General features: G+C 37.9%; 2 protein-coding genes across 4 annotated transcripts in view; one reads left to right on the top strand and one right to left on the bottom strand.

Moving 5' to 3' along the window:
- The window catches only part of SLC4A10 (solute carrier family 4 member 10), a gene marked incomplete at its 5' end in the record, with an annotated part of 156,155 nt that extends 147,691 nt beyond the window's left edge, over nt 1-8,464 (top strand). For all 3 annotated transcript variants that reach the window (XM_080346341.1, XM_080346340.1, XM_080346339.1), the window contains 3 exons: nt 1,657-1,724; nt 3,392-3,508; nt 8,239-8,464. In XM_080346341.1, the coding sequence (XP_080202467.1) occupies nt 1,657-1,724; nt 3,392-3,508; nt 8,239-8,305 (252 nt within the window). In that variant the 3' untranslated portion in view covers nt 8,306-8,464. The remainder of the gene's footprint in view (nt 1-1,656; nt 1,725-3,391; nt 3,509-8,238) is intronic.
- A 5,198-nt stretch (nt 8,465-13,662) lies between these two features.
- Nucleotides 13,663-20,468, bottom strand: part of DPP4 (dipeptidyl peptidase 4) — a gene marked incomplete at both ends in the record, with an annotated part of 39,925 nt that continues 33,119 nt past the window's right edge. Inside the window, 4 exons of the mRNA XM_080346958.1 lie at nt 13,663-13,761; nt 14,615-14,688; nt 14,931-15,003; nt 20,131-20,195. Coding sequence (XP_080203084.1) covers nt 13,663-13,761; nt 14,615-14,688; nt 14,931-15,003; nt 20,131-20,195 — 311 coding nt within the window. The remainder of the gene's footprint in view (nt 13,762-14,614; nt 14,689-14,930; nt 15,004-20,130; nt 20,196-20,468) is intronic.

The following is a 20,468-nucleotide window of genomic DNA, read 5'->3' as shown; positions in this document are numbered from 1 at the left end:
AAAAGTAACCAAGGTAGCTCCCTCTCTTCTTGTGGGTCTGCTTGTCGGAAACAATTCCTTGTTATCCTTATGTTTTGGTTATATGTCGCTTTCCTTCCCATGCTTGATAGGATGGCATTAGAAAACAAAACTGGGAACATCTACTGGTGTTACTTTATTTCATTCACCGTCTATTTTGAGAGGTTATTTTTACATATTTTGGCATTTCTAAATATTTGGAGCTATTATTAAAACTGTTCAACTGTCAAAAACTTAGGAAGCTGTGAAGCCTGGAAATGACAAAATTAACTAGTAATAAAACTTCTGACATGTAGCCTAAGGAATTAATTGGAGAGTTGCTATCACACGGCTTTTAAAAATAGAAATATTCTACCCACAAGAATATTCAGAAATATAGTTGACAAGATCTGAAACTTATTTGATTGGATCCTAATTTCATCACTTAAGTTGTTTTTTATATTTTTAGGCCATGTTTTTCCAAGGCTTTGTACATTTATAGTGGATATTATATATGCCTTTCTCTCACAGACCCCCCTTTGGAAGCCACTTTGATGTTAATCAATTAAGTCTTTCTGAGACAGGAATGAACAAAGTGACTTCTTTGGAGAAAAAAAAATGGTGTGAGTTTTAAAATGCTTGTAACAGTAAAACATAGAAGAAATAAACTTCTGTGCAGAGAGGACTTAAATTCTACTACTTTGGAAAATTGTACTGGCTCTTCCAGCTAATACCAGCTCACCAACGTGTGTGATGCATGTGGGTTTTGGGTGATCTGCCAAAGAATGGTAAGCTGCTCTTTTTGGGAGAGCCAACTCACACTTCCTAACAGGCACCAGGGTAAACTGTTACAAAGGGAAGAAACATGTGGAGGTCCGTGGGTGTCTGTTATGCTCATACGCACACAGTGCAGCAGTTGGGGGCAGGATTTGATGGATACATTCATGTGAAGGCACCTCAACCTCCTGGCTGCCGATTTCCTGACCTAACAGGGGTGGAAGCCTTGAGAATCCTCCCGTGGAGCCTTGAGCTGATGACTGAGAGACACAGACTTGTTTTGCTTTGTGCTTGCAGGCAGGACATGGTGCTAGAGGGGTGTTGTTTTGTTCTTCTCTCCCCTTAAGACAGGTCTTCTAAATTAGTAAATAACTGACAAAAAGATTTTTGGTACATGTGTATCCTAGTTCGCGTCACTTCCTGTTACTCACAGATGATTTTTCCCTTTTCAAGTGAAAACTAATTTTGGTGTCTTGTTTCACTACTTTTCACTGCAGTAAAACTATCAGTGTTACAACTGTGAGTGAAAACTTAACTTCTGGCTTCCTTAATTTTTGAATGTTAACATTGCAATGTATATATCTTGTTATGCATGATATTTAAAATTCACTGTACAGTTGCTCGCTCATTGTTACTAATTTTTCTCTTTCTTTAGTGTTAAAAAGTGTCTCCTCTATTTGACATTGAAGAATAAAATTAAGTGAAGATACATATTTTAAAATAGAGGGTTTGGAACGTCAAATATTTAAATTAAGTGTCGAAAAGTATCTAAGAACTTCAAATAAATACTTAATTTTTAAGAAAAGAGGGAAAAAGATTAAAGTATATACATTTCAATTTTCACAGTACATCCTGTCTCACATCTATATTCTTTCCTTCTAGGAAGAACAAAGTATGTTAGCAATGGAAGAGGAAGGGACTGTTCAGTTACCACTAGAAGGACATTACAGGTAAAATATACCTTTCCTCTTTTAGGTGAGTTGCAATTAAATAAAATAAACATGCCACAATATTTATCCTTAATGTGTACTGAATGTTGGGAGGATGTTTGTGTGGTAGTAGAGCACAGACAGGTGAACTGAACCACATACTGCAGCATTTAACAAGCTCAGCCATCTTCTAGTCTTTCCAGGTGATCCCACAGTCCCCAGGAAAAGGACACAGTAGCTCAAGTTTTCCTTGGGCAGGATGGCAGGATCAGGTCATTCATAATGAACCTTGGCTTCTGACATGCACAGTGTGAAAAGGAAGATGTAGAGCAGGTTAAACTCTTTACCCTGATGCTAGCAAGGAGCCAGGAAACACTCTAATTTAAAACATTCTAATTGATGTCCTATCTATGTGAGGTACTAAGTGATTCAAAAGCTGTGCAGGGTAGGTAAAGCATAAGGAAGGGTTGACACAACTTAAAAAGCATGAAAACCTGTGTTGTAGATAGTAATACATGTGGCCAGCCCACAAGGACTCATTCACAGTTTTCAGGAAGTTTATTCTTAATAAAGATTTGAAATACCTACTGATAGTAGCCTCTGCATTAATGCTGAGTTCTGGGAACACATCTCAGTGGCCTCCTCTTATATTTCAGCACAAAGTTACCTTGCTGTCTCCTACAGCAAATACCTGTGTCTCTGAAAAATCCCAGGCTGTTTCTTACTTTCAATTCACCAGGCTTCTAAGAGTCTGGGTTTTTTTTCTTTTGTTTTTGTTTGTTTGTTTGTTTGTTTGTGGTTTTTTTGTTTTGTTTTGTTTTTTGTTTTTTTTTTCCCTTCTTTTCTTATTTTGCCCATCCCTTTTTGTTCTATTTTGTATTAGCAATACTTAGCTTAATTTATCTTGAGGTGTGTTCTGTACTGATCTGTGGCATGTTTACTTGGGTAGAGTTGCCTGGATAATAACTGATTTTCTGTACTGTAAGGGTCACAGTCCTACAGCTAAAAAGAAGACTCAAGACATTGGTTGATAAAGTGGTTCCCCAAAACACTGTGAAAACAAGTTTACTGAGGGCTTACTGGATGTCAAGACAGACGTAAACCATGAAGTCAGGAATAATGTACAGGCAGGCCCTTAAAATATTTGGAGCAGTCTGGGTAAAGCTAAGGGCATAATGGCTACAAAGTGCTGCTTAAAGTTACTGATTAGCTTGTTTAATTGGGCCATTTTTATTAAATCTCTTGAATATTTGACTTTGTCAAGGTTTTTGATTGCTTTTAAAACAGTTGGAAAAGCAGGTGGAGTTTCAGAGCATAAGTATTTGGAGAACTCTTAGGAGCTCTTAGGATTATTGTTTAACCCAACTATGCCACTGCAATGCTGTGGTATCTTGGGCAATATTTAATTTCACAGTTCCTTATTTTTCTCTGTGTCTTAGTTGGAAGTGACAATATATTTTATTGCTGTTACTGTGATTAATGCTGTTGGAGAAGGAAAATACTAGAAAAGTGCTAAGATGTTTTAAGAGAACATGTAAATCACTGTTCAAGATTTTTGAAGTTTAACATAATTTCTTAACTTACATTGCACTTATTGCTATCAGTTTTCAAGGACATTTGTAGTATTAATAAGTAACAAAGATTGATTGCTCATTGTTTTATTGTGTATTTACTTTGCTTTTCCCTAGAGATGACCCATCTGTGATAAACATTTCTGATGAAATGGCAAAAACTGCTGTGTGGAAGACATTATTGATATCTTCAGAGAATGCAAAAGATAAAGAGTCAAGCTTTCCTTCTAAAAGGTTTTGATCTTTTTTTTAAATTGCATTGTACTTTATATATTGGTGTTAAACCAATATCAGAATATTTTGCTAGGTATTAGAACGATTTCTAGTGTCTTGCAGTTTTATTTCTTGAGGTTTCCTTTTATTAATATCCAGTCACAATATTCTGAGCTCTAAACAAAAATTCACTATGTATGTTTATCCAAAAAAAAAAAAAAATCACAAATATTTGCATGCTACTTAGTTACGCTACAGTGGAAAATGAAGTTGAGCATGTCTGATGCTTGTGTAATGAACCACCAGCCTACACCTGGATATTGCACAACAGCTGTTTGTGTTTTGCTTGCTTTTGTTCTTTCCTCTTGGAAAAGAAGTGGTCATCACTGCTCTGGAAAAATCTGTATGAAGAGCCCAGTACTCTGAATGCAATCTACTAATAATTGGAGTGAAAATAATTTTAAGATTGCATCACTTCTTTTCATTTTTCTGCCTACTTCACTTGTACTCAGAACAGTTAAACACGTAAATTTTGGTCCAGACAGATGTAAAATGAAACAATGACGTTTTTTATCTGTGCTATAGAGTTGTTTGGGAAATAAGAAAATATTAAATACAAGCACAGTGTGATTGTAAGAGAAATTTTCCTGTGTTTCCATACATTTTTAATTTAACTACTTTCTACTTAATTGTTTCATATCGCATTTTTGTCATAAACTCTACCCTTCCTAATCACTGTAGAAGCTGATTCCCCAAAGGTAAGGCCCTGTCCCCTAGTATTTTCCTGGACTGTGTCTTCCAATTCAAAATGGTGTCACTTAGGTACCCGAACGACTTAGAAACGTAGCATGGTTTAGATTTGAAGTGACCTTAAAGATCATCTAGTCCCAACTACCCTGCTATGGAGAAGGACATCTTCCAGCAGACCAGGTTACTCAAAGCCCCATCCAGACTGGCCTTGAACACTTTCAGGGATGGGGAATCCACAGGTTCTCTGGGCAGCCTGTTCCAATGCCTCACCACCCTCATGGGGAAGAATTTCTTCCTTTCATGTGATCTAAATCTACCCTCTTTCAGTTTAAAGCCATTGCCCCTTGTCCTAGCACTACATGCCCTTGTAAAAAGTCCCTCTCCAGGTTTCCTGTAGGCCCCATTTAGGTACTGGAAGGCTGCTGTGAAGTCTACCCAGAGCCTTCTCTAGGCTAAAACAATCCCAACTCTCTCAGCTTGTCTCCATAGGAGAGTTGCTCCAGCCCTCTGATCATCTTTGTGACCCTCCTCTGGAGTCACTCCAGCAGGTCCATGTCCTCCTTATCCTGGGAGTCTCAGAGCTGCGTGCAGTACCACAGGTGTCACAAGAGTGGAGCAGAGGGGGAGAATCACCTCCCTTGACCTGCTGGTGATGCCTCTTTTGATGCATTCCGGGTTACAGTTGGCTTTCTGGGCTGCACGTACACATTGCTGGATCACGTTAAGCTTCTCATCAACCCACAACCCCAAGTCTTTCTCCTCAGGGCTGCTCTCTAATCCATTCTTCATCCATCCTGTTATTTGTGCTTGGGATTGCCCTGACCCATGCACAGGACCTTGCACTTGGCCTTGTTGAAATTCATGAGGTTTGCACAGGCCCACCTGTCAAGACTTGACTTGTTTTTGGGGAGACAGAATGAAAAGACATTTCAAATAGGAATGTAAAATGTCTTAATTAGAGTCCTTAATATTAAAATTTGAAATTTCTGTGTTAAAATACCTGAAATTTTCAAAGATCCTTTGAGCAAAGAGCATCCATGTAGGCTGCGGCTCAGACAGCATTGACAAATATGATTTGACCTTTCCACTGCAGGAAAATAGAAACTCATTTTCTAATGAGCTCATTTACAATGTGTTCTTGTATCTTTGCTCATGAAAACAAAGACTCAGGTGAAAAGGAACTGAGGGATCACAAGTTTCATGGTTTTGAGTGCGAGTGTCATGTTCTAAAGGAACAACCTCTTAAACAGTCTGAAATCCTGCTTTTTCATGTGCTGTAGCTTCTCTCAGGTGCCCAGACAGAAGCAGATTCAAAGAACTTTAAACCTGGAAGGCTTGCTTTCTCATAAGCAAAACCATAGACAATGTTAACCTTAAATCATATTAGAGACAGAGCTAAAGAAACATTATATTCTTAAATGCGTGTATCATTCATGAAGATTTAATTCAATCCTAGGTAAGTACTGAGAAAATACAAAGCTTGGAATGGTTGCAGATATAAGGCTAATTTTTGCAAATGATCACCAATATCACATCACACAATTCTTTTCAGTGAAGGGTATCTTACCATAGGGGAAAGAAAAAATCAGGTTGTTTTGAAATTAATTTTACTGATGCCTTTTGAAGTTCAACTACAAAAGCGTTTAGTACTCCTTTTCCTGTGTCAGGTCTACTTTCTTGTACTAATGTCCCAAAATATTCTTAAATGGGGATAATGAAATTGTGATACTGTACTATGATTTCATGTAATGATTTTTATGTAAGGCACTGATCAATTAACAACATAGAGTGATTTCTGGAACACATAAAATCTGGAGGTTCTTCATACTAATTAAATACTGAGTTGATCTCACTGATGAAAGACTGACCAATAATAAACTAAGATCATCTCCGAAGAGAGATCTTAGGCAGGAAGGGTTTATACAAGTGACTTCTCAGCCTTATGCATGGATAATACCTATTATATGCTCTGCCCTGCCCCTGGGTCTGTGAATATAGTGTGTGACAGTTCATACATTCCAGACTCATAAGGGTATTTAAGTGTTTAAAGAGGGGACTTAAATGAGATTTACTTCATCAACTGCTGCCTAACCATAGAGGCACCTGAACGTTACAATTTTCCAACCTTAATTTTTTGTTACTAAAATTCCTAGGGACCTAAAGGTCTCCTTTTGAGCCTGTCTGCTAGAAGGGAACACCATGGCACCTCTCTGAAACACAGCCCTCCATGTCTTTGCTTGAAATATTAAGTGCTTCAGATAGAAATCTCAAAATCTATGCAGAAGATCTGACCATGTATAGAAAGTAGTCCTAGCTGGTCTTTTTAAGTATGGGAGAAAGAGGCATCTATCAATTTGCAGATGGTGTGAATTCCCTTCTCTATCTGAATATATGTGAATCCTGCATCCCAAGCCTTTCTTCTCAGGCTTGTTAGACTACTCCCTTGGTAGGGAGGAAGAGAGCTCCAAGTCCCTTACAGATCCAACAGTTATGTGTTTTACTGGAAAAACTGCACTTGTCCTTTTTTCCTCTCCCCCCTAATTTCTCAAGGCATTAGAGCCCACATCTGCAGGAGATGCTCAGAGATGTGGATCCTAAATAGAAAGAAGAATTTCCTGGTATCACAGAGGCACCTAAAACGTGGAAATATTATAGACTGTAAGGCATACAACATATCCTCAGTGTTTGCTTTTACTAAGAACAGGTAACTCTCTGCCTGCTGTACTGCTGCACTTTAAATTCACCCCCCAGGAATTTGTTTGCATACCCTTTGTGTGCAGAAACTGTAACATACCCAATTCTATCACTTCTACAGAAGGTGACGGATTTGGCAGTTGAAGTGGCAGAAGTTGGTATTCTTTAGCTATTTCCATTAACACCTCTGGAAACTGCCATAGGCATGGAAGTAAGATTTGGCTGAACTGAATTGTATCCTTAAAACAATTTTTATGTGAAGAAAAATGTCAGTTGATTATAAAATTGTGCATGAATCACCTTAAGAATTTGAGAATTGCTCTTGCTTTCTTTAAGTGTTATGTAACTCAGCCTATTTCTCATTCATTCTAGTTAAGGAATTACTCCCATGAAACCTGGTAGGTTATGTGCTTGATACAGGTTTGTTCTCGGAACCATCTTTTTTTAGATACCCTGCCACTCTTTGTTGAAGGCTTGATTTGCCCGTGTTGTGGAAGCCTCTGCATTTTCATACTGTGATTGAAACTCATTGCAAGAACATGGCTTTTTATTTATTTACGCTGTTGTAAATTAGGACACTCCTCACAAAAAAAAAAAAATCATCTGCTTTGCACATGTATTGCTTTCTGTAGGCAAACCAACAGTGTTTTAACTGGAAAAAAGCTGAATCCAAATTTGAGATCTGCTTGAGAGTTCTTAGCTTGGCTTTTGTGTGATCTTTCAGGCTTTTTTTCTTTTTTTTTTAAGTTAGCTCCTTATAATGTATGCATGAGGAAGTATGTATTAAGCTCCAAATGGGGAATGTTGTCACTCCCCATCCCCCCAGCCTCCACCTGCTCTCCCCATACAAGACTGAAAGCCAAACAATAGTTGGAAACTGGCTTCAGAAACATTCCTTCTAAATGTACAATGAGCAACAGAATGCATTTTAAAGATAAGAAATACTTATTGTGACCTCATTTGTCTCATTAAGAAAACGCTGGTATTGTCCGAGAACTGTCCCATTACCATTATTTAATCAATTAACAGTTGTATTTGCCAAAAAAAAATTTGGCTATCTTTGCTTGCATGCTGGCTGACTTGTCTGTCTGTGTATCTTCAGTTCTTTACCTGCCTCGTCACTAAAATGCTGGCTGATGTCTTCTGCATCATGCAGCACAGAAACTTTCACTTGCTTCCCAGTTTGTGCTATGCAGCATGAAAAATTAAGTAAAGTATCAGTGCAATGTTGGGTTTTCAGGCAAGTCATTAATATATATGATAGTTCTGCTGTGACTCTTTTTTTTTTTTTTTCCTTCTTTTCCTAGTTCTGAAATCAGAAAAGAGAAGAAAGCTGACTCAGGGAAAGGTGTTGACCGGGAGACTTGTCTATGACTTGTTCTTCAATTGATTTTTTTACAAAAGAATGACAGGAGTGCCACAACCACTAAAAATAAATGATTTGACATTGTAACTTTTGTCTTTCATCTCAAACTAGCACAGGTAATGTAGTGCAATATTTGTCTCATTTCACCTTGTCTAAATGTCTACATTGTCTAGTGTCTGTGTAAAAGTCTGCAGTAGCCAATGCAAAAAACCTTCATATTCTTTGCTGATATTGGCCATTTATCAGTATTCATATCATAAATTTAGCAAGCAGTTTCTTTCAAATTCAACTTTCCTGTTAATAGGTTTGTACTGTATTTTGCTACCTTTTCTGTGTGAGAATAGTCTTCATTCAAGATGAACTTGAAAAACGTGTTCCAATTTTTTTTTTTTAAATATGATCTAACTCGAGTAAATTATTTCAGGAGACCCAAACTGACAAGCAAACATTAAAGAAGTTTTTAAAGTAACAACTGATCTGACCCTGTGAACAAACTAACAAGGATAATCCTTTCCTCCACAAGCTGTCCTTTTGAAGTCATGGATTACGCTTGCAATGAGGATTGCAGGGTCAGATTTTGTATTTGTGAAGTTTCCCTTGATTTAATACAGTGTATTTAATATTCAAATTTTTATGTAACTGGAACAGTCATATATATATATATATATATATACACAAATATATGTTAAAAATATATATTAAAACATTCTCTCAACTTAGTTGAAAAAACACCACCACATCCTTTGATGTGAAACATGGGTATGGTATTTCTTAAAATGCAATCTGTGATTACAGTACCTTGTCTGGTATTGTATGAATGTTGCTGTGGTAGGCCAAACAACTGCATTGTGCCCTTAATTGAGCTACTATTTTATGACAGGGAAAATGTGTAGATACAAACTCTGCCTCACATGCAGTTATACCACCTGCCCAGCGATTTTCCTCTTTATTGCCTAAAATACAGCCACATAAAGGGCATATTTATATTGTCCTCTCTCTACTAACAACTCTAAACCTGATTTCAGAGATCAATTGTGTCTAATACTTAAATGGCTATCCTGCTGTTGGTTTTGTTACAGCTCTTCACTATTCCATCAAGTACATATTGATCAAAAGATAAAAACAATATTGCAAAGTAAAATATGGCTCTGAAGCCATTACAAAGAAATTTTTCATAATGGATTTTGTTACTGCCTGATCCCTCAGGCTGGTCTTTTGTGTAAAACAAGGACTGCAAGATTAGGTATTGTAAATGGAGATGTAGAGCAAAAGTTTTATTGCATTTTTTGAAATTCATTGATTTTAAGATTTTTTTTTAAGATAAAGTTTTAAATGAGAACTCTCATTATTACACTATTACTTAGAATCCTACAAAGTCTTGTAATCTTTGTAACAACTTATCTACAGGGCTCTAACATTCCCCATCTTTCCAGAATATGATAATCTTTCCATAGACCTCATGCGAACAACTTTTCATTTCCAGCGCATTTAAAGTATTCCTTCTAATGTTTTTGTGCGTGTGTGTATGTTTTACTACTTTAGCCATAAATTATAAGTGTATTTTGCTGCAAACTTATAGGGCCACTGTTCTAAATTTGACTTGGCATTATCAAAGCCCATTGAAGGCCATTTTTATGAAAGAAAAATAATCTAATGGACACAAAGAAGGATTTACATTTAATTCAATGTTTGTATTTGTAAATTTAGGAAAAAATTGCTGATGCATTAAGGTTAAATGCTTTGTTTTGTGTACTTGATGATAAATTGTAAGATTCCAATTGTTTTAAGGTTACTATAGAAGTTCAATACTGGTTTGTCCTGAAAGCAGCCTGGTGGTGTTTTAATATGTTGCTGACTTTGTTACAGATCATGTATACAATCAAAATGTATTAGTTTCACTTGACCAACTCTTAGAATATTAAGAAATCAGTGTATTCAATGGCATTCTGTATTTCCGTTCAGTATTTCAGAGTGGTTTTATTTTAAAACAGTCACTCTGTTCTTGTGTGAATTTAAATGCTATTCCAACGTTAATCTTAACATTCTGAAATCACACACAATATAAAGCAAATGTAGTGCTATATTTACTTCTAATTTCATATTCCTAGTCAAAATTACTCAATTTCTTGGATGTAATTTATTACAAAAAAGTTTATGTGTACATGTGAATAGACTATTGTGTTTTTCACAATTAAGAAATGTTATGTGAAAATAAATATTTATCCTAACTAATTTTCAATGTTACTTTTGCACTGCAAAACTCAGAACAAACTTGCACTATGGTACAGATTTTAAATGTCTACCCAACAGTTGAATATATTGCACAAATTAATTGTAGAGCCCTGTCCTGCTCCATTTTCAATGAGAATCTCATGGAAACGTGCAATGCTACTGCTGTGTGCTGCCTGTGGTTGATGGTGGTGCCAACAGCACACCACTGACCTGTGCCAGGAAGAGAGTGGGAAATAAATTCTGCTTTACTGGTCCCGAGTTGGTTCCCCTCGCTCCTAGAAGAGATGATGCAGGCCAGGCAGCAGTAGTTGGACCTTTTTACAGATCAATAGGTAAGGTCATACAATTTAAACTTCCTCAATGCTACAGTATTTTAAATGTCTAAGAGTTGAACAACAGCTCAGCCTTCTGCTGTCGTGGGAGCTTCTGCTATTCTCAGGACCCTAGATTTCTGCTACTGAAAAACTTTTAGGCTTTAAAGCCTAGTACTAGTGCCAAAATGCAATATTTAAAGTATCGACTCCATCTTTCCAATATTTAAAGTATTGACTCCATCTTTGCAATATTTAAAGTATTGACTCCATCTTACTAAATCCCTTTGCGCTTTTTCACCACGTTTTAGACCAAAGACTGGAAGCCTCCCAGCCAGAGAACTGCAACAGTTGCGCCTCAGGATTCATCTGTCACTATTTTACATGAAGTGTATTTTACAACAAACTTAAGTATCCATTTCACATGGAAAAAGATTCAGAAAGGTAATGGGTAAATGCCTAACTCTAGCATGTGGCACTACTTCAGCACATTCAGTTCCTAGTGCTGCCTTTGCACACTCACAAGAGGAGCTGCATTTCTTCTGTGGCAGCTGTTGCAGGCATTTACCTGTGCTCATGACTTTCAAGTAAGTTGTCAGTTCCCTGAGGCAGCTCTATTGTCTGCATTACTTTTGGAGCTGAGATCTACCAGAGAGAAAATGAGACACTAAATATGTTTGTTTATATTACTATAGCAATAATTTTTTTACAGTTGCATCATGCTCTGTTAGCAGCATATCTTAGAAGTTGCTTTCCAGACAAAGAACTATAATTGTACTTTGTTATGCCTCAGATAAGATAGTTAAAACATGACTATCTATTGAGAGTACAGAAGAGTTTCCCAGTGAGATGCCAGCATTAGTAAGGTAGGTCAGACACAAAGAACTGCATCCTTAAAGACTTACTTATCCAGACTATATAACCTTTAGTTTTATTTAGAATGTTACTCTGATTACATTGAAGGAATACTTGCAGTTCTTCAATGAGAGCCTAGTTAATGTAGCTTTTGGATTATAGAAATACTTTTTTGTCTTTATGACAGTGTGAGTGATAACATTTAAAAAAACAGCCAAACAAAACACAACACTATTTGCCCCTTGCATATGGAAGCCATCCATAAGTTCTTAATGCTCATCTTTTTTTTATAACCCATCTGCATTGCTGTGATCTACCATTATACTGATTGATGTTTCTTTCCTGTAAGTCAAAAGAATCAGGGCTGTGGATACTATAACCTCTTGGAGACAGCTGACAGCCTCTATCTGATAGAGCTTCAAAAGTGGTGCCTGTGTACATTAGAGCCACTAAAAAATTAAGCCCAAGATTATATTTGTAATATCCATCTCCAGTTTTTTTCCCCCAAAAAAACTTTGCAAGTCCAGGAGTTTTTGGTTTCTTTGTGAAACCAAAACCTTATTCTTCCATCTCAAGCCCCCTTCTCATTTAACAACAACCTGCATAAACTGTCTTGATATTCTCCCTCATCCCTCACTGGTCCATATGGGTACTTTTACATTCACACCTGTTGTCACTAATAACACCCAATACATCCATAATCACATGCTGGCATGTAATGTCAAGAAAGCCTTAGATAATCATGTCACACTCCATTACAGGATACCATTAAACAAAAAAAGAAATTTCACTGTAAGTCTTCATGGACTACTGTAAAATTCTAGTTCATTCCTTGAGCAGCATTTTCAATTATACAGACTATACATCCTTTCATAACTTAGTATCTTTATTACTTCAAAGCAGCACAGTTTGTCATACAAGTGGGTTGCATCTTTTCTATCTATGCGAGATTAAGAAAACAAATCTTATCTTCAAGCTAGAGAAGCCTACCTGGAGTGCAGAAGATAAAGCTGAAGTTTACTGATAGGCTGCAAGGAAAAGCAGGTTTGCTAAATAGCACGTTCACATGAGTGTTACAGTTCAGCCCTTGCTTTAAGTAACTGCTAGTTTGCATTGTAATGTTTTTAGTGCAAAGAATATATCCTATGCATCACTAAATAAGAAACTTCTAAAAAAAGAAAAAGTATATTTTCTGTCCCACAGAGAAACAATAGAGGGCTGCTAGCATTCCCAGATAAGATTCTAACAGTGCAGCTTCCCACAGTAGCAGCCTTTTTGACTATAAAGTAAGCAAAAAAATCCCCACTACTATGATAGGAAACAAAGAAATTCAGTGTCATTGGTTGGAGTAGGTATCATTCAAAATCTTGTGAAAGCTGGTTACATGCTTACAAGACTTCTATAATTGTAATCCAAAATACTAACTCAAGGAACTACCATAAACAAAGTGTTTCATACTACATAGAAAATACTAATGTTCCAGTATTCCCGACACAAAAATTGATCAAGCATCAGCTAATTTCTGCAAAATCTGTTTTATCAGTATTTTCACATAATAATGTTTAAAAAAAAAATTAACCCTGTGATCATTTATTTTATCCCTGAACTGATCTCCATGTTGGTTCCTCTGTGATGTTTTCATCATTCATTACCCCAACACGGAACCTGGACTGTTACGCTTTTAGACTGAAATATCAGAAGGTACTGATTTAAGCAAGTACTATGCTTTCTAGAAGTCTGCAACATACCTACATTCTGGTGATATCAAGACCTGATTAAACACAATCAATAAAAATGCAACCATTGCTTAGCAACAGAAATAATTTCAAAGATTGGTGTTTCATGGTGTACACGGGTATCCCAAGAGCCGACCCTTATCTTGATTCGTAAAAGTTTATACTAGCTCAGTGTACATTAGGTGGAGCGGTTTGTGGAGAAGTACTGTCACTAACAATGAAATGCTGGTGCTAAGGGAGTGAGAAACACTGCTTTATGAAATGGCTCATATGGGTATAAATATGCTTATGTGCTTGACCGCTGATGCTGTGGTCTTTGTCAGTATACCACTGTGGGAAAGAAAAATACAGAGAATGTTATTTCTAGCTACATCTAAATGATATAAATCAAACATGACAGTCATAAAAACATTTGCAGCCATTTAAAGTTATCCCAGCATGAGGCTAATTCAGCATGGAGGCAAAGACATGATGGTGGTAGGACACTGCTACGATGCTGTTGTCCCTGGCTTTGTGTGTGGGATACACCATCTCTTCCTGCTGAAGTACAAAATGAATATGTGGCGTGTCCACATGGAGGGCAGATGCAGCTCCTCAGTTTAGAGTGGTGCCTGGTCTCTGCACCCTGTAAGGCCTGTAAGTTTGGTTAAAGGACAAACATGCAGTGGTGCGTTTAGCTTCCTTTGATGGGGCTGGGAGAAGGTAGAAAAGGAAGAGCTTGCACCTTAGTCTGAGAGTTTCCATGTACAGCATAAGCAGGGGCAAATAACTACTTGTCTTACAAGTATAATAAAGAAACACCAAATGTGATGGGCAGGTTATTTTGGACTTGGGTGAAGTTAACTTTTCCTTATATCCTATCTGTAAGATACTATTCATTGGACTTTGGATATATGCAAAGACTGGGATTGGCTTGGCTGTGTAGCTGAGAACACCAAAAATTAACAAAGTGAAATATTAGGTAAACAGTGTCAAATAGGAGAAGGAGTTGCTTTACATTGTTTTCTTGTACAGAAGATACATGGGCATGTTATGTTAAAATTTCAGTAACTGAACACGAAATGCCAGTATGTGAACTTTGATTTAAGGTGGCAATTGATTTATACCTAACAACAGGGAGCTTTTGCTATTATTCTCATAATACAAACCCATTTGTATGATAATAAACAAAACAGAGCCCTACCATTGCCTGAAAATCCACTTCAGCATCAACAAGAGCTTTGGAAATTTGTGCTGCTTGCTGAAAGTGAACATTATCTGAAAAGTGGAAGAGAAAAAAGGTAAACAAAATTGCTTCTGTACTACTCCAGGGGAAAAGCAAAACAAAGAACACAGAAGACTCACCAGTACTGCTGACTGAAACACAAATTAGTTGCAGAAAGCAGTATTATTTTATTGATGGAAATGTAACAGCCTTGCCCCTTCGTGCTTTTGTTTTGTTAGTAGTAGAATTGCGAACCTGCCTGTAATACTAAAATGTCTAATTAACTGCAACTCACCATCTGCTGTTCCATGAATAAGGAGATATTCAACTTCCTTGAATTTTTCAGCTCTGGCCATTACTGTTGAATTCTGAAATTAAAGAAAAGGAAAAAAAATAGAAAAAAGGTGCTAGTTATTAGAAGATGATTTGTTACCAACTGACTTTGATTCCTGCTGACAGAGTCTGGGTCCTTCAGCTAAAAACTGCTACTGCTCCCCCATCATCCCTGCACCCCCCAGTAGCACGTTCACATGTCCAACAGCACCGTGCTCGCACTCAAACCCTTCTGAACCAGTCTGCCATTACGACCAAGGGGTACGTCTGCAAAGTAACACACAGTTCCAGAGGGGAAGAGTTTTGTGAGTGAGATACACATTTAATGCGTTGCTAACATGTTGTTAGCCTGCAGCACACCACTTGCCACAGGTTTCCTGTGCGACAGCAGACAAGTTAAAAAATGTTGCCATGGCAACAGTGCACCCTACAGTAGCAAAGAGCAGATATTGCAGAGACTACATGTGTTATCTTCCCCACCAAAATGTACGCTGGTTTACCTGTAGGGAAGTCAACAGAGCTACCATTTCATCAGTCTCAAGTGAAAATGGCTGACAAGAAGTTTAAAACAATTCTCTCCCCCACATACGACAGAGAAATACCTAAAGGGAAAAATCCATAAACCAAATCTACAAGTAGAGGTCAAGCTATATTTTGGGAACTGAAACACAATATCACAATAAAAAAAAAGTACTCAGCAACTAAGATTAATCAAGAAACTTAAAAAACAGTAACAAAATATTCCCTAGAACATACAAACCACCTGACTTGCTACTGTGGCTAGGTACTAAAGGATGAGGCAAGTAAAGATTGCATCTAAGCCCTTCAATGTGGACAAGGAACTGGAACAGGACAGTGCTCTGCCAGGAGAGTGGGAAGAAGGGACAAGAAACAAGATGTTTTAGGCCTGATAAGGCAGGAAGTATAATGGGGCAAAAATACATTGGGTTAGATTTCCTCCTTTAGCAACATTACAGGGGTTCTCTGCTGAATCCCTGCAGAAGTTTTCTCTGTATTACAGCAACTTAAAAGCTACTATGGCAAGGAAAAAAACCCAGTAAAACTAGAAACAAAATAACGTGGTGTTTTTCTTCCCCACCTTGTATTAAGGCTGGATCATTGCACTGTGATTTCCATTTAGTACCCCCAAAAAGTCCAATACATGGTATTACCAAGACACAAATGTTCTAGTTTCCTTATGTCTCTTGTACACTCATGAATCTTTAAAGCAAGAATAAATATTAAATTCCTTTTGTCATGGCAGAATAGTGTAACACAAGCCTCTCATAAGTGACATGAGTTATTTGTAGTTATTGAACCAAATTTACAAAACGAGTTCAGTAGAGAGAAAAACACAACCTCTAATCCATAACATTGCAATTACCCTCCCTTTCATAGTGAAAAGCTGCAGAGCACCAGAAATCCCATCTAATATACAAAACCCCATGCACACTGGAAAAATCAACTCTATCCATTGAAACAAGTTTGTAATAGAGTGAGAACAGATAGTTACGAGTGCCAAAATCTGGAGAGAGGACTTTGATTCAGTGAGGAGCGCTGGTATAGCAGCCAATAGGAGAGGGGGGGAAAAAGAAAAAAGGAACCAAGCAATATCCTTTGAGTGCAGCATTTGCTACATGTACAGAGGGAAACTTGACAGGTGGGCACCATAAGCTTTCTTCCAGCAAATCAGTGCTGGTTTAAGGGACAGCAAACTTTGTTTGAGTTGAAGCCTGACCTGAGCTACACTTCTGAGAACCTGACTTTCCAAAAGCAATTTTAGACAAATGGTGTCACTATTCTGTCCTTCCAAGCATTAAACAAAGTAGTGCTATTTGTAAAATACTTCGGAAAGAAGGAACACACAAACGAGATACTTTCTCTTTTTTTTTTTTTTTTTTTTTTTTCATACTTGCAAGTGACGTCTCACTTGCTGTACCCATACTCAAGATGAAAAGACTCTTCCCTAAAACAGGCTTTAGGGACACTGTACTTCTGCCAAAAAAAAGAAGGTTGCAAGATAAGGAGCAATCTCAAGTTAGGCACAGTGAAAGCACAAAGCAACAGCTATGTTAGCTCAACAAACCTCAAGTGGACACCAAATAAATACAACTTAATTTCCCCCTTCTGTTTCATAGTTATACCACCAGGACAAAGGTTCTGAATAGGCAACGTGTGCAAGGACTGAGAATTAGACCCTGCTGAGTGTAACTGGCTTTTCTAAAGATCACACAGCAGTCAACATTTTATCAGCACTCCACAAACAAGTTGAAGTTTGGCTGAAACTGAAGGTCTCTCTCCCTTTAGCATATTCTCAGATAATAGAACAAATGTCAAATCAGTACAAGATGGCATATTTACAAAATTGTACCCTGTTTTGCATAACCTAATGATGCAGCAGTTCTTAAGGACTGAACATTTCAAATCTGCTAGAAAAAGATTGCCAAATCTATGACTGTTTCAAACACTTGCCAAAGGCATATCAAATTCAGAGTGAACTGCAAAATAATCTTCTCAACAAGTTGAACAGTCTCTTCAGTCTGCTTTACATGGCTACTGCATCTGACCTCTAGAGCTCTGCTCCGATTTAGTCTCAAGTCTTTTACATCAGAGACATTTCTTTGCGGGCAACTTCTCTGCCATTCAAGTCTAGGATCGCCATGCAATTACTTATATTGGGAGCACCACCCATGCTTGCTCCTTTCTTTTAAAGCTCTAATTTTTATTAGTTCACAACTACCTTAAAAGGCACTGATCACACCTAATCAGCCTAACTTTGGGGAGTGTGATTCATCCCTCAGATTTGACTCTTGAGAAAGAGTATTTAATGTCACAGTAATAAAAAGATAGGGTGTACCCACCTTGCCAAAATATATAGTTTCTTGAGACTATATATTCAGTTGTTAAGAATACTCTAGGCATTAGGAAGGGACCAGGCAGCATGTATCTTCTCTAAGCAGGTGTGTGCGCAGCGCCATTTCTTTTAAATTAGGGCACACAGTACAGAATTTATGCAACCTTTCACTTTTCAAGCCAGCATTATAGCGGATGCAGTAGGACAGAGAATATATTACGTAGCATGCAAACCTGACAGCACAAAGTTAACTATTCAAAAATGCTTTAACAGCTTCAGTTAGGAGAGCTTTCAGTACATGCTTTGCATCTACTTGCTAAAAAACATTTAGTTCAGAAAACAGCTCTCACCAGCAGTGAGGGGCCAGGAGGCTGACTACTGGGACTGGGACACTGAAGAAAGGGGCTGTAAGCCAGGAACATGCTGGGCTGAAGTCAGTATGGGTCTTCAGCAACCCTTCCACTGATGCTACATGAAAAGCAACAAACTCCATTCTCGAGCTGCCCTGCCCCTCCAGGTTTATGCAGAAAAGTGATTTCAGAGTAATACATTATTTGGGGCTTCTAACTATGAATGATGAATTAAATTGCATTTTCCAATCTCTAGAAGCAGCAGTGAAGTGTGACAATCTGATCTGTGTAATTACCCCTCCTCCATCTAGCTACCATTCTCCCCAATTAGTCCGCCGAGTAACACATTTGAAACCTTTAGCTCTTTGGTACTGGCAGTTTCAACGTGGCCATTGCCAGCAATGGATACTATGCCAAGAAAATACGACTCCTGGCTTGAAAGGATTAAACAGTCCTCTGTTGCCATCTGTGCCGTGAAGCTGGTGAATGACTTTGTGCACCCAGAGCGTTAACGTTCGTTCTGCACGACGACAGTAACTTCTATTTACACTGCTACCTCACAGACCTCCTACTGTTCCCACTGCCTTAAAGAAACACATTGGGAAAGAGGCAGGCGGGTGGCTGCTGGTCAGTCCCTGCTGGGCCCAAGCAGCTCACTGGGTAGAACAGGCAGGCGCCCTACCAAGTCTGCCAGCAGTCACTCTCATTGTCCTCAATTTTGACCACAACATCTGATACAGCAGTTGACAAAACTAGATTACTGTAGTGATATGTCAAAACAGATGTTTCAGTACATATATGTATGTATTTATGTCTTACCATACTTCTAAATCAATGCAAAAACCCTCACTCTGTTTTCAACCCCATGAAACTTAGTTTAATACTGATTGTGTCTTGATGCATTAAAAAATGTCTTCTAGCCTGCTTACCAACCCAAACATAGAGAACGTCCCATCTCTTTTCCTCTGACACCCATGTTTGGCTCTGGCATCACCACGGCTGAACATGCCAATAACCAGGGCACAAAGCACCCCTCAGATCCCTCACAGTTCTCCAGCCGCCACTGTATTTCCTCCCAGATCTGAAATTTATCAAAACCTTACAGAAGGCCTGGGCTGCTCTGTCGTACCCCAATACCTGTGACTTCAAACAGCCCTTGAGGAAACCAAAAACAGCTGGTACACAGAAGAGTAGGTCCAAACAATTTGATATGTTGTAATGAGGACAAATAATCTACAGGTATTTTGCTCCCATTAGAACACCTGGAAATCTCCTCACTTTAGTCATTTTAGACCAAACCCTGGACACACTGTGTTTGTGGAGATGAGGCCAGAACTCCAGCCCTGACACTGCTGGTTCTCAGTTGCTCTGCAATTTGTTTGGTATGATCACAGTACAGACAGACTTATTAGGAAACCCTAGCAGGCCAGTATTTAGGAGACTTTGCCTCCCCTGAAAAAAGCTTGCAGATTCCTAAAGCAAGAAGGTTCACACAATATTACTTTTGTTAAATTACATTTCAGATAGAACTGGAATACATTTGTTTTGGTGGAAATGCTGTTTGAGATGAAGCATAGTTTGCCCACGAGTGTATTAAATTTTAAAACAAATTTGTTTCTTGGTGATTAAAATAAAACAGTTTTTACAGCTTGTTTTACAGTCTGCAAAGTAGCCAAATGGAGCTCAATGTAAAAAAAAAACCCCACCAAACAAAAAAAACCCAACACACCCAACAAACAACAGAAAACCCACACCATACAGCAAGGAGTGACTGCCTCATGCCAATCCAAACACATGAGACTACAGCCTCTAAAAGCACAATGCGACAGTCGTGGCTGGAAAGAAGAAACAAACTTATTTCTTCCCATGGGGAAAGAACTAGACTGCATAAAGAAATAAAGAGTGGTGTAGAAAAGAAAAAACACACTTCAAAAAAATAAAAGTTCTTTCTTTCTTACATTATAGTTTTCCAGATTATCAGTTGCTACAGGAAGGCCCATGTATCGCTCTGTGTATATTGAATCTGTAATAAAAAAAAAAAAACAACCAGAATATGCTACTTAATTTTCAGTCTGTCTGTCTACCAGAAATCTCACCCAGTGATACAAACAATAAGAATGCAGACTGGAAATTGAAAAGACAAAAAAAGATGAAAGCAGGTTTTCCACAATGAGGCATGTAGGTAACCATCATTATTCAGAGTATTTAATATTCTTGTTGCCATGGCCACCTGAATGCTGAATATTAATAAAGTTCTTTGTGTCAATGTTACCTTTTTGTTATGCTTTCAGTAATC

Source organism: Nesoenas mayeri (assembly GCF_963082525.1).
Source record: "Nesoenas mayeri genome assembly, chromosome: 6".
In the NCBI taxonomy this organism is placed as follows: domain Eukaryota; kingdom Metazoa; phylum Chordata; class Aves; order Columbiformes; family Columbidae; genus Nesoenas; species Nesoenas mayeri.
The sequence above is the reverse complement of the archived record's forward strand: the minus strand, read 5'-3'. Positions and strand labels throughout refer to the sequence as shown.